Source organism: Protomyctophum bolini, assembly GCF_963924005.1.
Source record: "Protomyctophum bolini genome assembly, chromosome: 7".
NCBI classification, from domain to species: Eukaryota; Metazoa; Chordata; class Actinopteri; order Myctophiformes; family Myctophidae; genus Protomyctophum; species Protomyctophum bolini.
The window spans coordinates 21,208,778-21,227,877 of NC_137868.1; the positions used below are offsets into that span (position 1 = coordinate 21,208,778).

General features: G+C 40.8%; 1 protein-coding gene across 8 annotated transcripts in view; it reads left to right on the forward strand.

Annotated features, from left to right (window-relative positions):
• The first annotated feature begins 873 nt into the window (after window positions 1-873).
• Window positions 874-19,100, forward strand: part of satb1b (SATB homeobox 1b) — a 70,803-nt gene continuing 52,576 nt past the window's right edge. For 6 of the 8 annotated variants that reach the window (XM_080768530.1, XM_080768534.1, XM_080768535.1 and 3 more), the window contains exons 1-3: window positions 874-1,158; window positions 14,525-14,763; window positions 18,980-19,100. The exon at window positions 18,980-19,100 is cut by the window's right edge and continues 56 nt beyond it. In XM_080768530.1, coding sequence (XP_080624656.1) covers window positions 14,550-14,763; window positions 18,980-19,100 — 335 coding nt within the window. In that variant the 5' untranslated portion in view covers window positions 874-1,158; window positions 14,525-14,549. Of the gene's footprint in view, window positions 1,159-12,187; window positions 13,220-14,524; window positions 14,764-18,979 lie in introns of those variants that run through there. The other 2 variants (XM_080768531.1, XM_080768532.1) reach the window with 2 other exon arrangements.

Sequence of the window (19,100 nt, forward strand, 5' to 3'; positions counted from 1 at the left end):
TATAAGCTGTATCATACCAATTTTTCCACACTTGCATCCTTTTTGTGAAGGTAGCCTATAGCATATACAGGCCTACATGTATATGGGGACAGACAGGTGTGTAGCCTAAACAATTATATATAGACAAAAAAAGAAACGCATATGAAAAAAGCAACAGCTTGCTGTGAAAAGGGTCTGAGAGCATGCATTAATAGGCTAATAATTATTATTTTGTATCTAATGGCTATAGTCTATTTACAAATATTTTTTGGGACAGCATTTTAGCAAACACTATATAGGCAGTGCAGTTAACAATATTCTTATAGGCTGCTCCAAACTTTCTTCTTATTTTTTTCTTTTGTATAGCAAAGCAACATTCTGGTCATAGCCTACATACTTACATCATCTGATTTAACAAGCCTTTTTTGTAATATGTGACAGAAGATATGCACCAACTTCCACTTCCAGGTGACGATTTCGCATTCTTCTCAGGTGTTAGGAGAAGATAAATTGGCAGTTTGCCATAATCTATTGTTAAAACAACATGCAGGCTCTCACATATAGAGAAACGCACCTGCGCGAATTGTTGTAGGCCTAGCCCATAATAGGCTATAGGCTATAGGCCTAGGCCTACGACTATAGCCTATAACCGGACTTTCTTCCCCCTTTACGTGTAATCTAATGTGGCGTTGAAATATGACAATGGATTGAGTGTGCGGCTGTGCGCGCTCTCCACGGCAGTAGCTGCTCTCCTCTGTGGAGCTCCCTGGAGAGCGCAAGCGGGAGAGAAGCGTTGTAAAAACCAAAGTGGGGCATGAGACAAGCTGCGCCGCAGCTGGCAAATCATCGATTTGAGCATCAGAAAGGGAGAGGGGCGGTCCGTTTACCTGCCACCCTCTCAAAGAACAAACCCTCCTCACATGCCGCTACTCTACTCTGCTCTGTGCCCGCAACACACTGCGCTCCCATCCTGTCAACTTCCAAGTTCAGTCACTGTGTGTTCGGGCTGTCTCCGCGAGTGCGGTCTTTTCTTGATAACTCTCTGTCATCACTAGGACTTTTCCAAAGTAGCCTACTTTTATTTTTTGTTCTTTTGGAACTCTCATCGCCGGTGCAGTGTCTACAATATTTAACAACTTTTTGATGGAAAACGAGAGGTCCGGGTGACTAACTTTAAAGGTAAGTCCCCTATAGCCTAGGCTATTTATTATCTTTCTGGTATGATTGTTGGGGCCGTTTGGCATGTAAAATGGCATTGGTAACTTTATCATTATTGGGGGGGTTTTGTATATTGAATAAATCTCGATATAGAAAAATAAAGGTCTGCCTCGGGAAAAAGCATCGTAGCATAAAGCATGACTGCTGCGCATCGTAATTTATTATAGGTTCTTGGAAGGTCATTCAAACAGCTTAATAAATTAGTAAAAATTAACACATGGTTGCTATGATTTTTTTTCCTTTTTTAGGCTACACTAACAGAAAGTGAATGTCAATGTCATGCACGCTTGAGGATCTATGCAAGCACTGACAGCTTCACTTTCCAATCTCGCACATAGGCTGCTTAGTCAGTAGTTGCACAAGTCTCACTAGTGAGTGAATATCAGGCCTTTGTCGAAATTGTCGAGTAGGCTAAGAATAAGCAAAGGACTCATTTGATGTAAGTGGGGTTAAATAGAATCACCTCGCCTAATTCATTTAACAGCTTATTTATTGCGCATAACAGAAGACAAGATGCGAAGTCACCAAGTGCCGCTGGCTGCTCAAGTTGCGTTTAACAACCTACCTGTTAAGTTGAAGATGATTTTACGTGCAGGCAACATCCTTTGTTAAATATAAGTTATTCGTTCCTTTCATTGTCATACCAGTAGCTTCCCTTGTATGACCCTGTGAGGATTCTTTTGGAGGTTGAATCCTAATTTTCTTTTTTACTGGTCATCACTTTGGCTATTAGGTCTGTGGCAATTATTTGTGTGTGTTGACAGTTCTTTAGGCATGGTTAGGTGGGGGAAACTTTCCATACAGCCTGAAGCATTTGCTTACTTTTCATTGGGCCATTACAAACTATAACTCTTTTTAAATTGTATTTATTTGGGATAGGCCTACTTTGCAAAGTTTGCATGTCAACTTGCTTCAACATATTTATTGCATTACCTTGAAATACCATGGCTTGCCATGTTAACATGTTTGGTCCTATACTGTGACCAAAAGATTACTATTAAAAATGTATGACAGACATGGGGAATGAAACAGTTAACACTATCTCCTGTGTTCTGCATAAACCCTGCCACTGATAGATCTGTCATCATAGTTGAAAATGTTTAATGTAAGTAGTATAGGGTCTGCCTTGTGGTTTTTGTCACAATGCTGATAAGGTGATTTCAGGTATATAACCAGACCTGTGTGTGTGTGTGTGTGTGTGTGTGTGTGTGTGTGTGTGTGTGTGTGTGTGTGTGTGTGTGTGTGTGTGTGTGCGTGCGCGCGCATGCGTGTGTGAGAGAGTGAGAGAGAGAGTGAGAGAGAAAGGACAGTATGACTAGATAAGTGCACTCTACACTATTCTAAGAATGCAAGGGTATGAGTGTGTTGTGGTTTTCTAAAGTTTCACAGCCTGCTGTATACACACCTTATTGTTCATGAATCACTGGGCTGTTTGTCTTTTATTATTTCAGATGTAGGCCTATGCAGAATATCGCTAATATGTATCATAAATAAGCAAGTAGGCCTACTTTTGTAGATATATTCCAGTATCTTTTGATAATCATCACATGATTTGTGGAATGATTCATTAAAATTACCATATAGACCCTCAACCTATATGGAGTTAATTGAAAATAAGCTTATTCTGTGTGGTTTGCTTACTAATACTTTTGAACATGTGAGCTTATTTGCATGCAAATACTAGGTCAAAAATTGGCAACCGTTCAGGAAAAATAAACAAGTTATGCCATAATAGTGGTGACTTTTTTTTTTATCATTGCAGGTCTGTGGCAGCTTAAGGCGCTGTGGCTTCTCTGGTCAGTGCCTCTGAGAACAATGTCACAGCCCTTTTCCTGTCTCAGACTGTGCCACTTCTTTTAAGTCCTCTGACAGACAAAACGGCAAGACCTCTGAGTTTTACACCCACACATATATCTTGTAGGCTATATGTTGTTGATCTTTTGCCAAAAAAGAAAAGAAAGATTCTCAATCTAAACTTGTTTGACAGGAATGATGAGAATCAAAGAGCATGGGATGGACAGTGTCACGGATACACGTAATTCTACCATGACATAAATCATTAAAAAGCCTGGAACTCTGTTTGTTGTGGCCAGTCAGGTTTTAATCTTAAAGTGTCCACTTCCTGACAAAGCTTGCAGTATATTAGATTGATATAAAATACTTTGAACTTTTCTGCTCACAGATTTATGCCCTACGACCCCTATAGATGTTTAATTTACTGTACCTCAGTAGTTCAATGAGTGCATGAAGACAACTTACCTCTTCTAATCAAAAGTAGTGCAAGTGCATAATATGGCCGCAGCCTAATAGCAGGAAATCATCCTGTCAGATTTGCGAGGGTTGAGAAATTCACATACAGTAGGTGATCTGGCACTCGCTTGCACCTCTAATTTCTGTTCCACCGTTGAACTTCTCTCCCTCCATGCACTGTGTCGCCCCTAATAAATATGCTTCAATGCTGGTGGCACTTTTTCCTCACATGTCCCTTAATTGGCACTTCATTTGTCAGGTCGCTGGCGCATACTGTAAAAATCGCAGAGGGACCAGAGGCACAGGAGGCTCTGTTTAACCACTTACTGTAAGAAATGTACTACACTTCATAGTACAACAAATTACAAAAAATTGATGATCTACGAGCTCACAATGTGTAACAACACAACGGCTATTTTTGTCATTATTTATGTTTTTGTTTCGACAATTTTCACCTGTAATGACATTCCTAAATTAGGGACGTTAGGTTGAGAGTGGTAAACGCCTGGCTCCCCTCACAACTTCACAGGTCCAGAAGAAAGTGAAGGCAGGTTCCATGAACAAATTATTTGTGCAGTGTCACATGAAAAGACAATGAGACAGATGAAGACAATGTAACAAAGTTTTTCCATCGAACGGCCCTGAGAAAAACATTTGGAAGATGCATTTTCTTTCTTGCTTGTCTGTAGTTTGAGAATGTATAAAGCTTTATGTAAACACTGGAGCATCTTTAGTTAAGTCAAAGGCAGGAGAGTTGACATACAGTAGCTGAAAAACCTATGGACATTTGCAACTGTCACTACAATAAGTGAGAATTTTGGTTGTAATGGATTATGACAGAGGGTGGTTCCTTAAATACCTCCATCATTAAAACTTCTACTGTTCAGTATTTGATTTGAGTTTAGAGATAGGCTGTGCCTTACTTCACTGAGACTGATATCTAGGCTAAAACCATTAATCGTCTTTCTTTACCACCTTGATAATTATCGCTGTGTAGCGAAATAACAGCTCAGCAAACAGTGAAATTATACCTGTGGTAGGGAGCAGAGTAAATACCTGTTTAGCTGCCAGCAAATGTATTTATTAGACTGTCGCCAGTAAATAAGAGGCCTGTCTCGTTTTTTAAATGTGTGGCTCTTTGGGGATTCCACCCCCAACCCCCCACCCCCTTATGAAATAGCTCTGTTATGATTGCTAATAGAGAAGAAAGGTAACAATGATTCCCTGCCTTTTTGATGACATGCCACAACCAGTTTGGAAAATGAAAAAGAGGGTGCCTTAATAGGGATTGTTTATGCATTCCAGGGCTCTGTGTCAAATATGTAAGAAAGGGCTCCCCATGACAATTACAGACATACAGTACCACCCTGGGTGCATGTTTAGTGTGTTACTCAGGAGTTATACAGAACATTTTGTCATTATATATAAAGTTATCTTAAAACAGTGAGGGTGTGGGGGTTGACGTTGCCCCAGCATGTTCAACAGCATTTATTCTGGCATATACTTTGCATACTGTTGATCCAGATTCCTTGGCTTAACGATAAAAGCGTCACATTGTTTTTTCGAGGGGGGTCTTCACAATCAGCTCTGTTTTCAGAATGGGCTGCATTTCAACCCATTTTCCAGGAGATAAATAACCATAGTCCGTCATGTTGATTCTGTCACGCTTTGACAAAATGACATTCCCCCAATCCCCCAATGGTAGATTTTCTTCTTTTGTTTGTGCTTTTTTAATGCTTCATTATACCATAACAGATACAATTAAAAAACATATACCTTTAATTAGTTTGTGATTCAAGTCACAACACATTATTACACGTCTCATGACATGGTGGTTTATATATATATATATATATATATAAACGTCTTTTATTTGCATGCTTGTCTTTGTCCAATCTGGTGTTTCTGAATCCTTTGTTAAGATAATGCGAGGGGAAAAAAGTGATTTGGAAGAAAGCACATCCTGCTAAGATCAGGTTCTTAATACCCACCCACATACTCCAATGAAACAATTTCAATAGATAGTGCATCCTCTCACTCCTCTTACACACACACACACACACACACACACACACACACACACACACACACACGCACACACACACACACACACACACACACACACACACACACACACACACACATACCCCTTATCAACTGTTTTGTTCTTCAGTGGATGAATGATGCATCCTTTCACAAGGGATTACATGTGCAGTGAAAAATATGTGGATAAAGAACTGGGGGCTCCATCTTACGCCACCCTTATCCCTTATCCCTAAACTTATTTGCCATTTTTTACTATTTTGAAAATCATTTTAAAATAGTTCAACTAGCCGATCTACATCTACACGTTGTGAGCGTGTAGATCAGCTATTTGAACTATTTTAAAAGGTTTTTTAAAATAGTAAAAAATGGCAAATAGGTTTAGGGATAAAGGTTAAGGGGTGGCGCAAGATATAGCCCTGTGTCTTCAAGTCTGCTTCTCCCATGCAGCCTTTCTGCATAATCAAGGGTCCTATCCGTATATGTTCCCAATATAAATATAGTGTCTGTCAAGGACCCCCTGTACAGTACTGTATTTGTCCGTGGACCCCCATTTGAAACTATTTTGAGGCAGGAGCTCCCATAAGAGAAAATGTGTTTGTTTTTGGTTTTCTTTTCAAAATTATTCCATAGAAATTTTGAAAATATAGCCGATCTACAGTACAAGCTGCTGAACAACATATTGCATTGCTTTTATATTGGCACATTTGGTTCATTTCTTCTTCTTTTATTAGGGATAAAGTGGTTAAACTGATTTTGATGTTATATTAACACATTTTTCAGGGGATCCTCCTGAACGCCATAAAAGACCCAATGATATGATCCCTCAGGTCCTTTACCATTGTATAGCCTCATTACTAGAGTACATATTACAGTTTAGTTCCATGCTCATCATTTGCCTTTACTCTCTGAACACACCTCAAGAACTAAGCCACAAAAATGTTTGCCCTTCGCTACTGCTCCTCACCAACAGGAAAACTCTGTTTATCTGTCCTGCAACAAAAACGTGTGACCAAAGCCATGCATCTCCAGTGACCCCCCCCCCCCCTCCCCCTTCGTTCTCTCTCTCTCTTACACACACACACACACACACACACACACACACACACATACACACACACACACACACACACACACACACACACACACACACACACACTGTGTCTCTCTAACTCTATTAATTGTTTATATGTTGCAATCCACGAGGCAGAAATTACAGTTGTAATTATTCGGTCATGTGATGACCCGGTCCCGCAAGCAGTGACAGAAAAGTCATTTCTTTAAAAGAACCCTGCTTCTGATGCCCCTCGGTTGTTCTATGACTAATTGGTTTTATAATTTGATAAAGAGAAAGGGAGGCAAATAGAGAGGGAGAGGGAGATTGGAGTGATAAACAAGGCAGCAAGCCGATTAAAGGGACCAACCCCAATGACACCAAGGGTGGGGGTTTGACTCAACAGGGCTAAGGGCGGTGGCATTGACCCCTGTATTCGCAGGCCTCTCTGGAGGTAGTGCCGCGATACGCTGGGTTGTGTATGAGTGAACATATGCACCCGCGTGTTGTTTTGCCTGTGCGCATCTACAGTATGTGTGGGAGTTGCATTGTGTACAGTGAACATCACACATTGTAATGGTGGGCGTCGTGAGTTACGATCCGAAAGGGGGAAGTGGGGCTACAGTCTCCTGCAGAGCAGTATGAGAAAAATCTTTGTTGGGTTTCGGTTACGTTCGTCTTTGATGCTGTCTGCAGTTCTGAGGGCCGTTAAGCAGAAATGCTAAAGGCCTTCCTGTCAGCAGAGCTAAGGTTGAAACCTCTTGTCCTCATCTATTTTCGCAGACTACATGTGATTATAAAACAATTAAGCACTTAGGTGGAGACTCTCCGAAGTTCATTTAATTCCCCTCGTTCTCTCTCTCTTTCTCTATCCCCTCTTCTTTTCTCCTACTTCCTCCTATGATGTTGCACGGACATATTAGACCTGTAGCTATTTATTCTGTTTATTTAACTTAATATTGAAAGCTATACTGAGTGGCTAATGGAGAAACTCAAAGATTCTTTTTTTATGGAGTATGCTTACTTCCAAACAAATGTACAAAGTGATTTTCTATTGTTCCCCAATGGTCATTGAAACAACATTAAAGCAAAAGATTGTATAAAACATTTGGTAGATAATTGAAGTTGTTGGTTGACAAAACGATAACATTTTAGAGACATTTCACAAATGATCTCTCCTCTGTCCTTATAATACTCTGTCCTACATATATGTCCATCCATATTACAGTATAGTTCCATGATCATCATTTGCCTTCACTGTCTTTACACCTCAAGAACTAAACCACAAAAAAGTTTGCCCTTCGCTACTGCTCCTAAGTTGTTGGTTGACAAAAAACAAAACATTTTAGAGACATTTCACAAATGATCTCTCCTCTGTCCTTATAAAACTCTTTTTGATATAAAATCGCCAAGCACTATCATAGTATCTCATGTGTTGGTGTAGTGTCTACCTATCATTTGTTTCGAAATGTTGGCCACTTATGTACACATTACTAAGCCCTAAGCTATACACAATCCTCTTTTTTCACTATACATATCATCTTCTGTCTCATAGCAGTTTAGCTGTGTACCCACACTAATACGGGCATGTTGTGACATATTCCATGACAGATTATTAAATCCCTCGCAGCCTTTAATAGTACTATTGTGTTTGTGTCTGTGTTTTATTGTAGGAGACACTCGCAGGGAGCCGAGGGTCTAACCACACAGCGCAAACCCCATGCTGTTTGTGTTCTCAAAATTCTGAATCTCAATGTGCAGACTAATTTGTATTAGTAATCCAAATAATCGTATTAATGCCTATTAGAGGCATCACAAGCGGTGAGCATGAAGACATCACACCTACATACAGTTAGTGATAGGAGCTAGCGTTGACTGCCATAATAAATAAATTCATGCATTATTACTCAATGCTGAGCTAAAAGTGATGCAGTTACTCATTCAGTCTGTAAAATTAAATAAAATAAAAATAATATAATTGTATTACTATTTTCTTTGCCATAAGAAAATATTGAAGGAAATGTCGCAGTTCTGTTAAATGTGCACAACACATGGCAAACATAAAGTGTATGTCTGCAGTTGAATGTTACGTAGGTCTTCTTGTTTGGAGTCATTCATTTTATACCAGGTGTTTATATGTGTATCCAACAGATAACACAATTCTACATAACACAATAACTCTTTTATAGACGTTTTGCACACCACTTATCACTGCAATGGAAAGCTGCATTGGCCTGGAAAAACACATCTTTAACAGTGTTAATCTGTATTCAACACATCACTATAACAGTACACAGCTAGTTATTATTTTTCCCTTCATTTTTTTAAACAGGCTTTTCGTTTTTCAAGCCCCCTCTTTTTTCTCTTCTTTCTCTGTGATACAAAACGGTATATGTTAATTGATAATCAGCAGTGTTGATTCAGTGGTGCATTCAGTGCAAATCTGTGCCCTTCTGGATGTCAGAGGGTTTTCACAGCCATACCGGTGCCAACCTAGCTGGCAGTGCTGGCACCTGTTGGCAGTGCCAAGGCCTGGCAGGGGTTATCGATGCTCTCTGATGGTGCCCGACAATCACAGTGGAAATGACTGCGGCTGCTTGCGTCACGCCAGATAGAAAAAATAGCATTTGCCGACAATGGCTCGCATTTGCCGACGTTTTCTGTGCTCTGAACGCCGCTCTCTGTAGCCAAGTATACAAACAAAGAGAGGATGGAACCTGTAGTATACATCGTGTAAAACATGTCAATGTGGAAAATATGTCAACATGCTTAGTATGGTAAAGGTTATGCAAGGACCATAGGGAGTGTGTGACTGGGGTGTTCTGGTGTAGGTGATGCAATGTTGTGAGCAATTGATCTGGTGATGAGAATGAGTAGGGGGGGGGGGGGGTTTCTGCCTGTCTCCATGTTACCATTTCAGTAATGATGAATGCTGGTGAACAGTAGCTTAATGCATAGGGAGTGAATTAATGGTTTAATTCCCAAATTCTATGTCTCCATTTTTGGAGAAAAGGAATTACGTTCTGTTTATGGCTGAAACATTAGGCTACCTAAATCGTTGTTGCTTATAGTATGTATAACACTGGGATGGTTATATTCTCTAAATTGCAACTATTTTGTAATTAAAGCAGTTAAGCTAATGACTTCAATAATGTTCAGAGTTTTCCTTTCCTGCTTGCAATAACAATGTGTCCCATTTCAATGGAGTAACTGCAGTAAAATTAGCTTGCATATAGAAAGCATAAAATACAGGTAGCCTATAGTAATTGCCCCTCAATTGTGCATTTATGACCAATATCTCACCAAATTGCATAAAGCATATATGTGTTTAACTCATTGGAACCTGAAAATATAGAGATGAGACACTGGTCAACAACCCACAAAAAAGCATAACGATTCCCACTCTTGACACCATTGTGCAAGTTTAAAATGAGCAGGACAGTCAACTTTGGCATGAAAACATGTAGCTGTTTCAACAACTCTTCCATTTCCTGTGTAAAACCACAGACAAGTGACCTAATACCTTGTTATAAAAGGATCTACAGTACCCATCAAAAACAAACCCATATTATAGATAAGTGGTAATAAATATATCTTAGGTTCCAAAGACAGTCTGTCTTTTTTCCATCACATAATTGTCTGGTGACAATAGCATTGTTAGTATTTGGTGAACTTTTTTCTTGCGTGAATGAATTATAATATGAGTGAACTTTTAACCTGTGGCGGGTGAGAGGGATCATTTATTTATTTTCACGAGGGCTGAATGAGCATGAATGTTGTGCTTTGTTTTGACCAGTGGTGTGGTGATAAAGCCCAGTCTCCTGTAATTACACCAACCACTTTAGACATCTTCACTCCTCCTCAGTGGTCATCTGTTCACATTTCGGCATTCTTCTAGACGGGCCACAATAAAGCTGCATTGGAATTGAAGTACCCTCTCGGAAAAATCATTTGCTTTTTTGCATCTTCCAAAAATGTGATGCCCCCTCGAATAAGCGGAAGTTTCTTCGATTACCCAGCTCACCTGACAGTGGTTGCCCTTGAGCTAATCTTAGAATGCTCGCATCTGCGGTTTGCATTGTTTATATAACAACAGCTTTGGGTGATGTGGGCTAATGTTGTATTTATGGTCTTACACAGATGCATTTGTGGCTCCTAACGGCATTTACGGTATTAATAAACGTTACATGCCATTTCATATGCAGAGACACTTTGACCATTTTTTTAAACCAAGATTTGCACCCAGTGTGTACATTTCCTGTTTTTGTTGGTTTCCTGTTTCACTATTAAGAAGCAGACTCTGGATGCACATTGTTCATTTTCACCTGCTGTAGTAGGCTATTTATCTTCATCTGCTGCCAGCATACAGTATGTGGATTTCATAAATCTGCTGTTAAATGCTTCAGCTGAGAAATAAAAACAAAAATGCTGCTCTCAGTTGACAAAGTTATTCCTGAACAGTGGTTTCTTCTTTCTCACTAACTGTGTGTCTGTCCCATACTATGTGACAGACTTGGAGATAGTTTCCTCAGTGCTGGTTGTCACCAGACCTCACCTCACACTTTACGCTTTACATGTGTTAAAGCTACTCAGAGATTCAGTCACCATATTCCTACTAACTTAACACTGAATAGATTAGTGCATACATTGTCTTTGGCCTCTCTCTCTTTCTCTCTCTCTCTCTCTCTCTCTCTCTCTCTCTCTCTCTCTCTCTCTCTCTCTGTGTGTGTGTGTGTGTGTGTGTGTGTGTGTGTGTGTGTGTGTGTGTGTGTGTGTGTGTGTGTGTGTGTGTGTGTGTGTGTGTGTGTGTGTGTGTGTGTGTGTGTGTGTGTGTGTGTGTGTGCGACTGTGCGTGTGGGCCTACATGCACACCCGTTACACCAGTTATTATTACTAGCCTGACAAAGCGAGCCATGGAGGCACCCTAAGGTGCAAACACTATATCAGGCTTTTTGTTGACAATATCAACAGAGATTACCTTATCTAATATTTTGGCATTCTGTTTGACATTACAGCCTGTCATGAGAGACGTTTATGAAATATTAACAACATATCAGTGCTACTGTAACCGGAAATTATAAGGTTGAGAGACATAAAGGAGAAAAAAGTTAATATTTATGTTGTATTTACACTTTACAGCACCACAACACTACAGCAATCAGAGTGAGAACCGTTATCAATAGAGGCACCGGATTTTATTGTGTGTGTGTGTGTGTGTGTGTGTGTGTGTGTGTGTGTGTGTGTGTGTGTGTGTGTGCGTGTGTGTGTGTGCGTGTGTGTGTGTGTGTGTGTGTGTGTGTGTGTGTGTGTGTGTGTGTGTGTGTGTGTGTGTGTGTGTGTGTGTGTGTGCGCGCGTGCGTGTGTGCGTGTGTGGTTGGGGGGGACACATATCGACTCGTCTCCGTTCATAATATAATTATCTTATCTAAGAAACATGTCTATGGAGGCTATTTGTCCATCTCCATAGCCCCTCTAGAGAATGTGTGCGTGTTATTCAGTAATAAATGCAGAACCGCCTCACTCTAATCAAGCTGATTAAAAATTCCTGCGCGCACAGCCGGAAATCGCACCATCCTCTGTGTTTTCTCCCCACTTTTTACTTTATTTTCGACTCTCCTCTCCGCCAGGACCTCGGCTGTGGCGGGCGGCCGCCTCCGAAGACCCGAGATGCGGTCGAAATCATGTTGTTTTGAGGGTTATTTTCCTTTGAGATGAGGAGGAGAAAAGGGAAAGCCGAGGCAACGCCAGCGCCAGCGAGGGGAGTGATGAGTCAATACAACTAATAATTTAATGGGGACACAGAGGGGGGAAAGAGAAAGAAAGAAGAGCTCCGTCCGGACGCAAATCTAAACGAACAGGACACCTCCTATCGCAAGCAGCTCTCATGTGTCTATAGCAAGCCTTATTTCTTCTCGACGTCGAAAAGTAAATAGCACTTTTTTAACCTGTTTTGGTCCGCATATCGAATCATCAACATCGTCTATCTATGCGAGACAGAAGATCACTGTCGATTATTTTTCTATTGGAGACTAATAGCAGGCAAAGCTAATCGATCGCCTTGTATTTTTGTATGTATATTCTCTTCGGGATTCCTCGTAAATGTATAGGATAGGATCGAAACGGCTCAACGGCTTCGACAATGCTCATTACTGTGTCCGATGTGCTGTAGCGTATCACGGGCTAGGACTGCTTGATAATCGCGGTGGATGGAGCCTACGCTGCTGCACTGTTAGTGCTGTGTGAACTAAGCAGAAGTCGCTGCACTTGTAACCGATGGACGCAGTTATCTAGTTACTTTGTATCAAATGTTATTTATATTGTCTACATCACAATAATAATTACTATTTGTTTCCCGGTTAGTCGGTCTAGGAGGGCTAGGGCGATTAGATAGGGCTATATACATCGCAGGGCATAAGTGCTTGCCATACCAATGTTCTCCTATCACGGTCCATCTCGACCTCCTCTCTTGTACACAGATTCGTGTCGCTCTTTTTATACCAGTCGTACCGGCATTTCGAAAGAAACGCCACATCTTTTTAGAGTAATTTTTCGGTATCATGCAAACATAAATAGAATCAAGAAGTGAAGTTATTTTCTACCCTGGCAAAACTTGAAGAAGCTTTTCAAGACTGCATTATAGCCTATGCTCTCCAGTGCTGAAGTGCAGCGTTTCAGGTTGGTTTGACAGCTATATCTAACTCTCTTCCCCTCAGCAATGTCCTGTTATGTCCATTTGAACTATTGCTTTGTTTTTAAGATAAATACATGTACAAATCCTGACCTGGATCCCAATCATATCCGGGTCTGAATTCTTTTACCCTCTATTCACAGAATTAGTCGCCTCATTGCATATTGTGAATGGGAGTTTGAAAAGGTGTGTGGGGAGATATTGTCCCTTTTTGATAACTGTATTATACTTAATTTCCTTTAACACAATGCATTCATTGTAGTACCATATCAATGGTAAGCTACATCTGAAGGGGTTTCTTACTGAACAACTTAAAAATGGCTATCTGTGGCACATTGAAATAAATGTTGTATGTCAGTTATTTAACCTTTTTCATATACCCAGGGAGCTGTAGTCATGGGTGTTAATTGTTAGCTTCCTGCATTGCCACTGGCTATCTGTGTGCAGCACCTGTGCGTAACCAGCATCACAGCCTCGCTCACACTCCTGCTTCTATCTAGTCCTGCTATCTTCCTGCTTTCCTCTCTTCACTTTGACTTTTGAATTGACTATGATGAGTCAGCAAGAAGTTTTGCTTCACCTTCTAACTCAGCCTGTATTTTTTTAATTCACATCTTTCAAAATTAAGTTTGTAATCAGATATCGTCCATGATTGTAAGAAAGCAAAAGAAGACAATGAAATAGTCATTGTCCAATTTAGCTGTATCCTGTATGTGGTAACATGTACGTGTGTGCGTCACCCTTCCCCAATTCCGAACTGTCTGGTGAGTAATAATGCACAGAAAGTGTCTCAGAATCTGAATAATGTTAGTTCCTGGTTTGTTGCCACGGCAGAGCCCTGTTCCGTGAACTGCACTACTCATCCAAGTGGAATCTCTCAGCAAATTAATGTGTTTCCACTAAAACGGCTGCTTGTTTGCCCCTCCGCATGGGAATCTGTAGCGGGACAACCATACATAATACATGCATTGAAAAATGGGAACATTACAGTGGTATGAAACGTCACAAGGACCTTTGAGTATGAAACAAGTTATGTGCAATGTTTCATGGGTCTCAATTATTTAGATTTCTCTTTTTATTATTATTATTATTATTATTATATTTTAGCTCAAAATAAATGGCCATTACCTTTTTAAGCTATATATATATATATATATATATATATATAATTTTAAACCTGAAGACTTTCCACACTACGATACTACTGATGCAATATATTTGAATGATTCATCATTAGTGTTTTTTCTTTTTTGTATGACTAAAGCATTGTTTTCTCTCCTACATCGCCCTAGGTGATAGTGAGCAGAGGTGCTGAGAATGATGGAGCATCTCAGCGAGGCGTGCCTGGGCAAGGAGAACTGTGAGCTGGTCAACAGCATGGCAGAGGGCAAGGCCCCGCCAGCCAAGTTGGCCCGACTGGAGCAGAATGGCAGCCCTCTGGGGAGAGCGCGTCTAGGCAGCACCGGGGCCAAACTTTCCGGGGTTCCATACAAGCCGTCCGGGCATCTGCTCAAGACTTATCACAAGAAAGGTGAGTGTGTGTGTGTGTGTGTGTGTGTGTGTGTGTGTGTGTGTGTGTGTGTGTGTGTGTGTGTGTGTGTGGTGTGTGTGAGAGAGAGAGAGAGAGAGAGAGAGAGATAAAATAATCCATCAGTCTTGAATGCTGTTCATTCCTTTAAATGACGTTCTATGTTTACTACCAGTGAATTGCCACATAACACCCCTGGCCTGCACACTCCAAAACTCTAAAGCACTCTTACAATGCTTCTAGCGTTCGTTTGTGCATGTGTGGTGCCGCACGCACTCACACATACACACACGCGCACGCGCGCGCACACACACACACACACACACACACACACACACACACACACACACACACACACACACACACACACACACTCCTACTTATTTGCACAGACAATAGCTATTAGCTAATACAGGAGTGGCTGAAATTTATTTCTCTTGCCGTACTGCTTAGCACTGCGTCAACGCGCCTCTCTGTCTCCACTCTCCAACTCCACGTTTCAGTCCTTTAAGACCCATTGCTGTTTAAAGTGAGCCTTTACTTTGGGATTATGACATAGCTTTTTAATATAACTGTTGTCGTCTTATGAGTAACACGACGGGCGCCGTCGCCATCCAAAAAAAAAACCTTTTTTATGGCTGCATGTTTTTTCAAGGGCCTCGGAAGGAGTTTCAAAACCTGCAGGTTTTGGAGTTGTAATAGCATTTGGCCGTTAAAGCTCATCTGTTTGGTCGGTTGTATCGTTTCTTTGTGCCACAGGGACTCAGGAACTCCTGGAATGTTGCTGCAGAGTGTCCTCCAATGAACACTTTTTCTTATTTGCTCCTTTAATCTACATGTTGTGCTCCATTTGAGAGAACTTAATTTTTCACCTTCATCATCTCATTTCATCTCATTTTTCCCCCTCTCTTTTGGCCACCTACCCAGTAAAAGCCTGACTGTTAATTTGCCCATTTGTAACTGAGATTGTGCAAATGTAACCAAATTGGTTACATTTGTACAGTCTGAGAATTAAATAGAACACTTAGGTTTTTTTTGAGGATGATCCCGCCCAACATCCACCTTCCCATCTCATCTCCTCCCTTCCGTTCCCAACAGCCTCCATTTGTTTCAGTCGTTTTCAGAGGAGGCCGTGATGCTGACTGTCCACACGTTGTCCTGCTGCTGATACTACGCACAGAGCCCATAGCAGGCATTGTGTCTGCGCCCGAAACAATATTTACCGCGGGCTTCTCTGGGCTCCCTGAAAACAAAGCCAGTATTGATCCCCCAAATGAACCTACACAGCAGTCTTTATTGTTAGATCTTTATCTATTAAAATCGCGGGAGGAGAAAAGCGTCCCTTTCAGCACATTCCCTGGCATCTGCTGGCTTATTGATTGTTTGCCAGAGCTGTGTGCATCTTCTGGAATGCCTGGGATTGGAAAGTATCAGAATCAGATGCACTTTTATGGCCAAGTTCAACAAATGTGCAGGAATTTGACTTGGTAACATCGGTGCAGACATATTGATAACTACACAGTAAAATCACAACTGTGACTTTAACTTTGAGAGTGTACAAGTGGATCCATGGTTCCATTTTGTTCCCTTTGTAAGCTCTCAAAGTTAAATTAACAGTCAGGAATCATGATTTACACTGACACTGATACTTTATTAACTGTTTGAAAGTAGTACAGTGGTACGATTATACAATGATGCTAAAAGGATAACACAAAAAGCTGTGAGGGCTTGTTTCCATTGTGGTCCTGTGTATTCAAATCACCATGTATATTCACATGGATTAATGACTAAATGACTGATTTCAGTCATTTAGATTCCATAGAAGCCAGCATGTCTTCTATGAAAGCATGTTGCACAATAGAAGCCAGTATATCTTCTATGGAAGTATATTTTGTGCAATAGAAACCATGCATTTATTCTATGAAAGCATGTTAGCGAAAATAGCCAGAAAAACCTCTCAATTGAGAGCTTGTAGACTGGTCATTATTATAATTTGAAGTGGTCAAACTAGCAATATGTTCAGAAGCTTCTTCCATAAAACCCTAATGGTCTCGGATATTTCATAAAATCACAGGTCAATATGGGATTTCTTCACCTGTTTGGAACTATGTAGATTTGGCCATACGCCATTTTTCAGTTGTGAGACTTCCACGTATTCAATTCATCAATAAATATGTATGTATGTGTGTGTGTGTGTGTGTGTGTGTGTGTGTGTGTGTGTGTGTGTGTGTGTGTGTGTGTGTGTGTGTGTGTGTGTGTGTGTGTGTGTGTGCGTGCGTGCGTGCGTGCGTGCGTGCGACGTGTGTGCGTGCGTGTGCTTGCACATGCGTGAGGACGTGTGTGTGATGTGTGTGTGTGTGTGTGTGTGTGTGTGTGTGTATGTACGACCGTGTGCATACAAAATAACCTCAAATCACATTCTGAACCAAGACTAAATCTGGACAAAACATACCATACATATTTCTCTAACAATCTATGAATCTATTTATTATATACACCTAGATGCATCATTCTGCTGCTCAAAGCCAGTGTAGTAGACCACAGAATATATCACTTCCTGCATTCATATTCAGAGTGAGACTCTGAAAGGCCAAGCTTTCAGAATTAACGGAAACTTTCTTAAATTTCAAGGATGTTATTTTAGCCTAACAGCATAGTGTGTGATATTTGCACAGCGCATCCTCTGAACATTCGGCAATCTTTGGACAAGGATTTCTCGTTCCACCTGACGGCAGACCCACTGTTGACACAGACTAGTAAAATTCAATGGCACATGGGAATTGGAGCATTGCATCATGGGATGATATTTGGAGTTGTTGGCAGTCAGGAGGCAGCTGAACCTGATGCCAACACATTGACAGGGGCAACAGTTTGAACCCCAAAAATGGAGACCTTTTGTCACGGTTTCACATTTATTACAATTAACTCTTACTCCACTAGCATTTATTAAAAAATTAGGATCTAATTCACACCAGCATTATTTTAATTTTAGCTCTTATTTTGAAAAGCCACAGTTCAAGTCTACCGGAAGTAGCTTATCCTAGGACGTTCGACGGAGCCGAGACAGGCCTTGTTTACATGATCGATCTATGCCGGTGCACTGGAGAGCTCCACATCGCCGGCTCTGTGCCGTCAAAGAAACGCTGTTTTGACCAAAATGCCATCTGGGACAAGGAATAGGAGATACAGGCGATTGAAAGAAACGGATAGAATGGATTATTATGGCGACGACGATCTAAAATGGACGATCCAGTGCTGTGCTAACAACACAGCTAGCTAACCGGCTAACGTAAGTAGCATTATGGCTCGATCGATCGAATGCACTATAAAAGCACAATTGCCATTAATCTTTGGCAATGGCGTTAAGCGTCAGTATTGAAATTAGGCTTCAATTGACAATAATCTTCGGCAATGGCGCTATAGGAGTTAAGCAAAGTGAGATACAATTCAATGACTATAGCCATTAATGAAAGCCATGCAGCCATAGTGCTTCACCTCACTTGGCTCTTGCCACAATAATTTCATCATGTACCATAGGTGGGTAAAAATAACTATAGGCTACTATACCTTATCATCTTACAACATGATGACGTAAAACAAACATTGATACAAAACAAATTAAATTCTCTTTATTGTCAATGGCGTTTTTAAAACAAACATTGAACTAAAAACAACAAATCTGTATTATAGGAGGGGCTGGCGCCACATTTTTTTTTTATACAGTATACCGGTATGTATATTTCAACAACCTAAATCCTATTGTTCTTATCTGAAGAGATCAATCATTTACTTTACTGTACTTGTTTCACGTTGTTAGGCAAACTTACATATGTTCTATGATGTGAAACAAGGTGTTTAATGCTATCGTATCGATCTCCTCACATTCAGAACAATACTGATTTAGATTGACTGATGGAGCACAAATGCTACAAAAAGAGCCCCCTGTTATGTGCGCTAGCCATACAGACCCCCTCATTTTTTTTAAAACATATGTTTATTGATTTTCTTTACAGTACAAAGAAGTAATTTCAAAACAATTGACATATATTCCCCCCCCCCCCCCCACTCAGACCCTCTCATTAACAATACCGTCACTCCCATAATCTGTCGACGCTACAACCCTACGACTTCATCATCCATGCGTAATATTAATCCCCACTCGATACTGAAGATGATGGTCACCATTTGTGATGGATGAACCTCACCGTGTGTTCCTCAGGCAACATGCTACCCGTGTTCTGCGTGGTGGAGCACTACGAGAGCCCCATGGAGTTCGACAGCAAGGAGGAGCATGCCGAGTTTGTGCTGGTGCGCAAAGACATGCTGTTCAACCAGCTCAT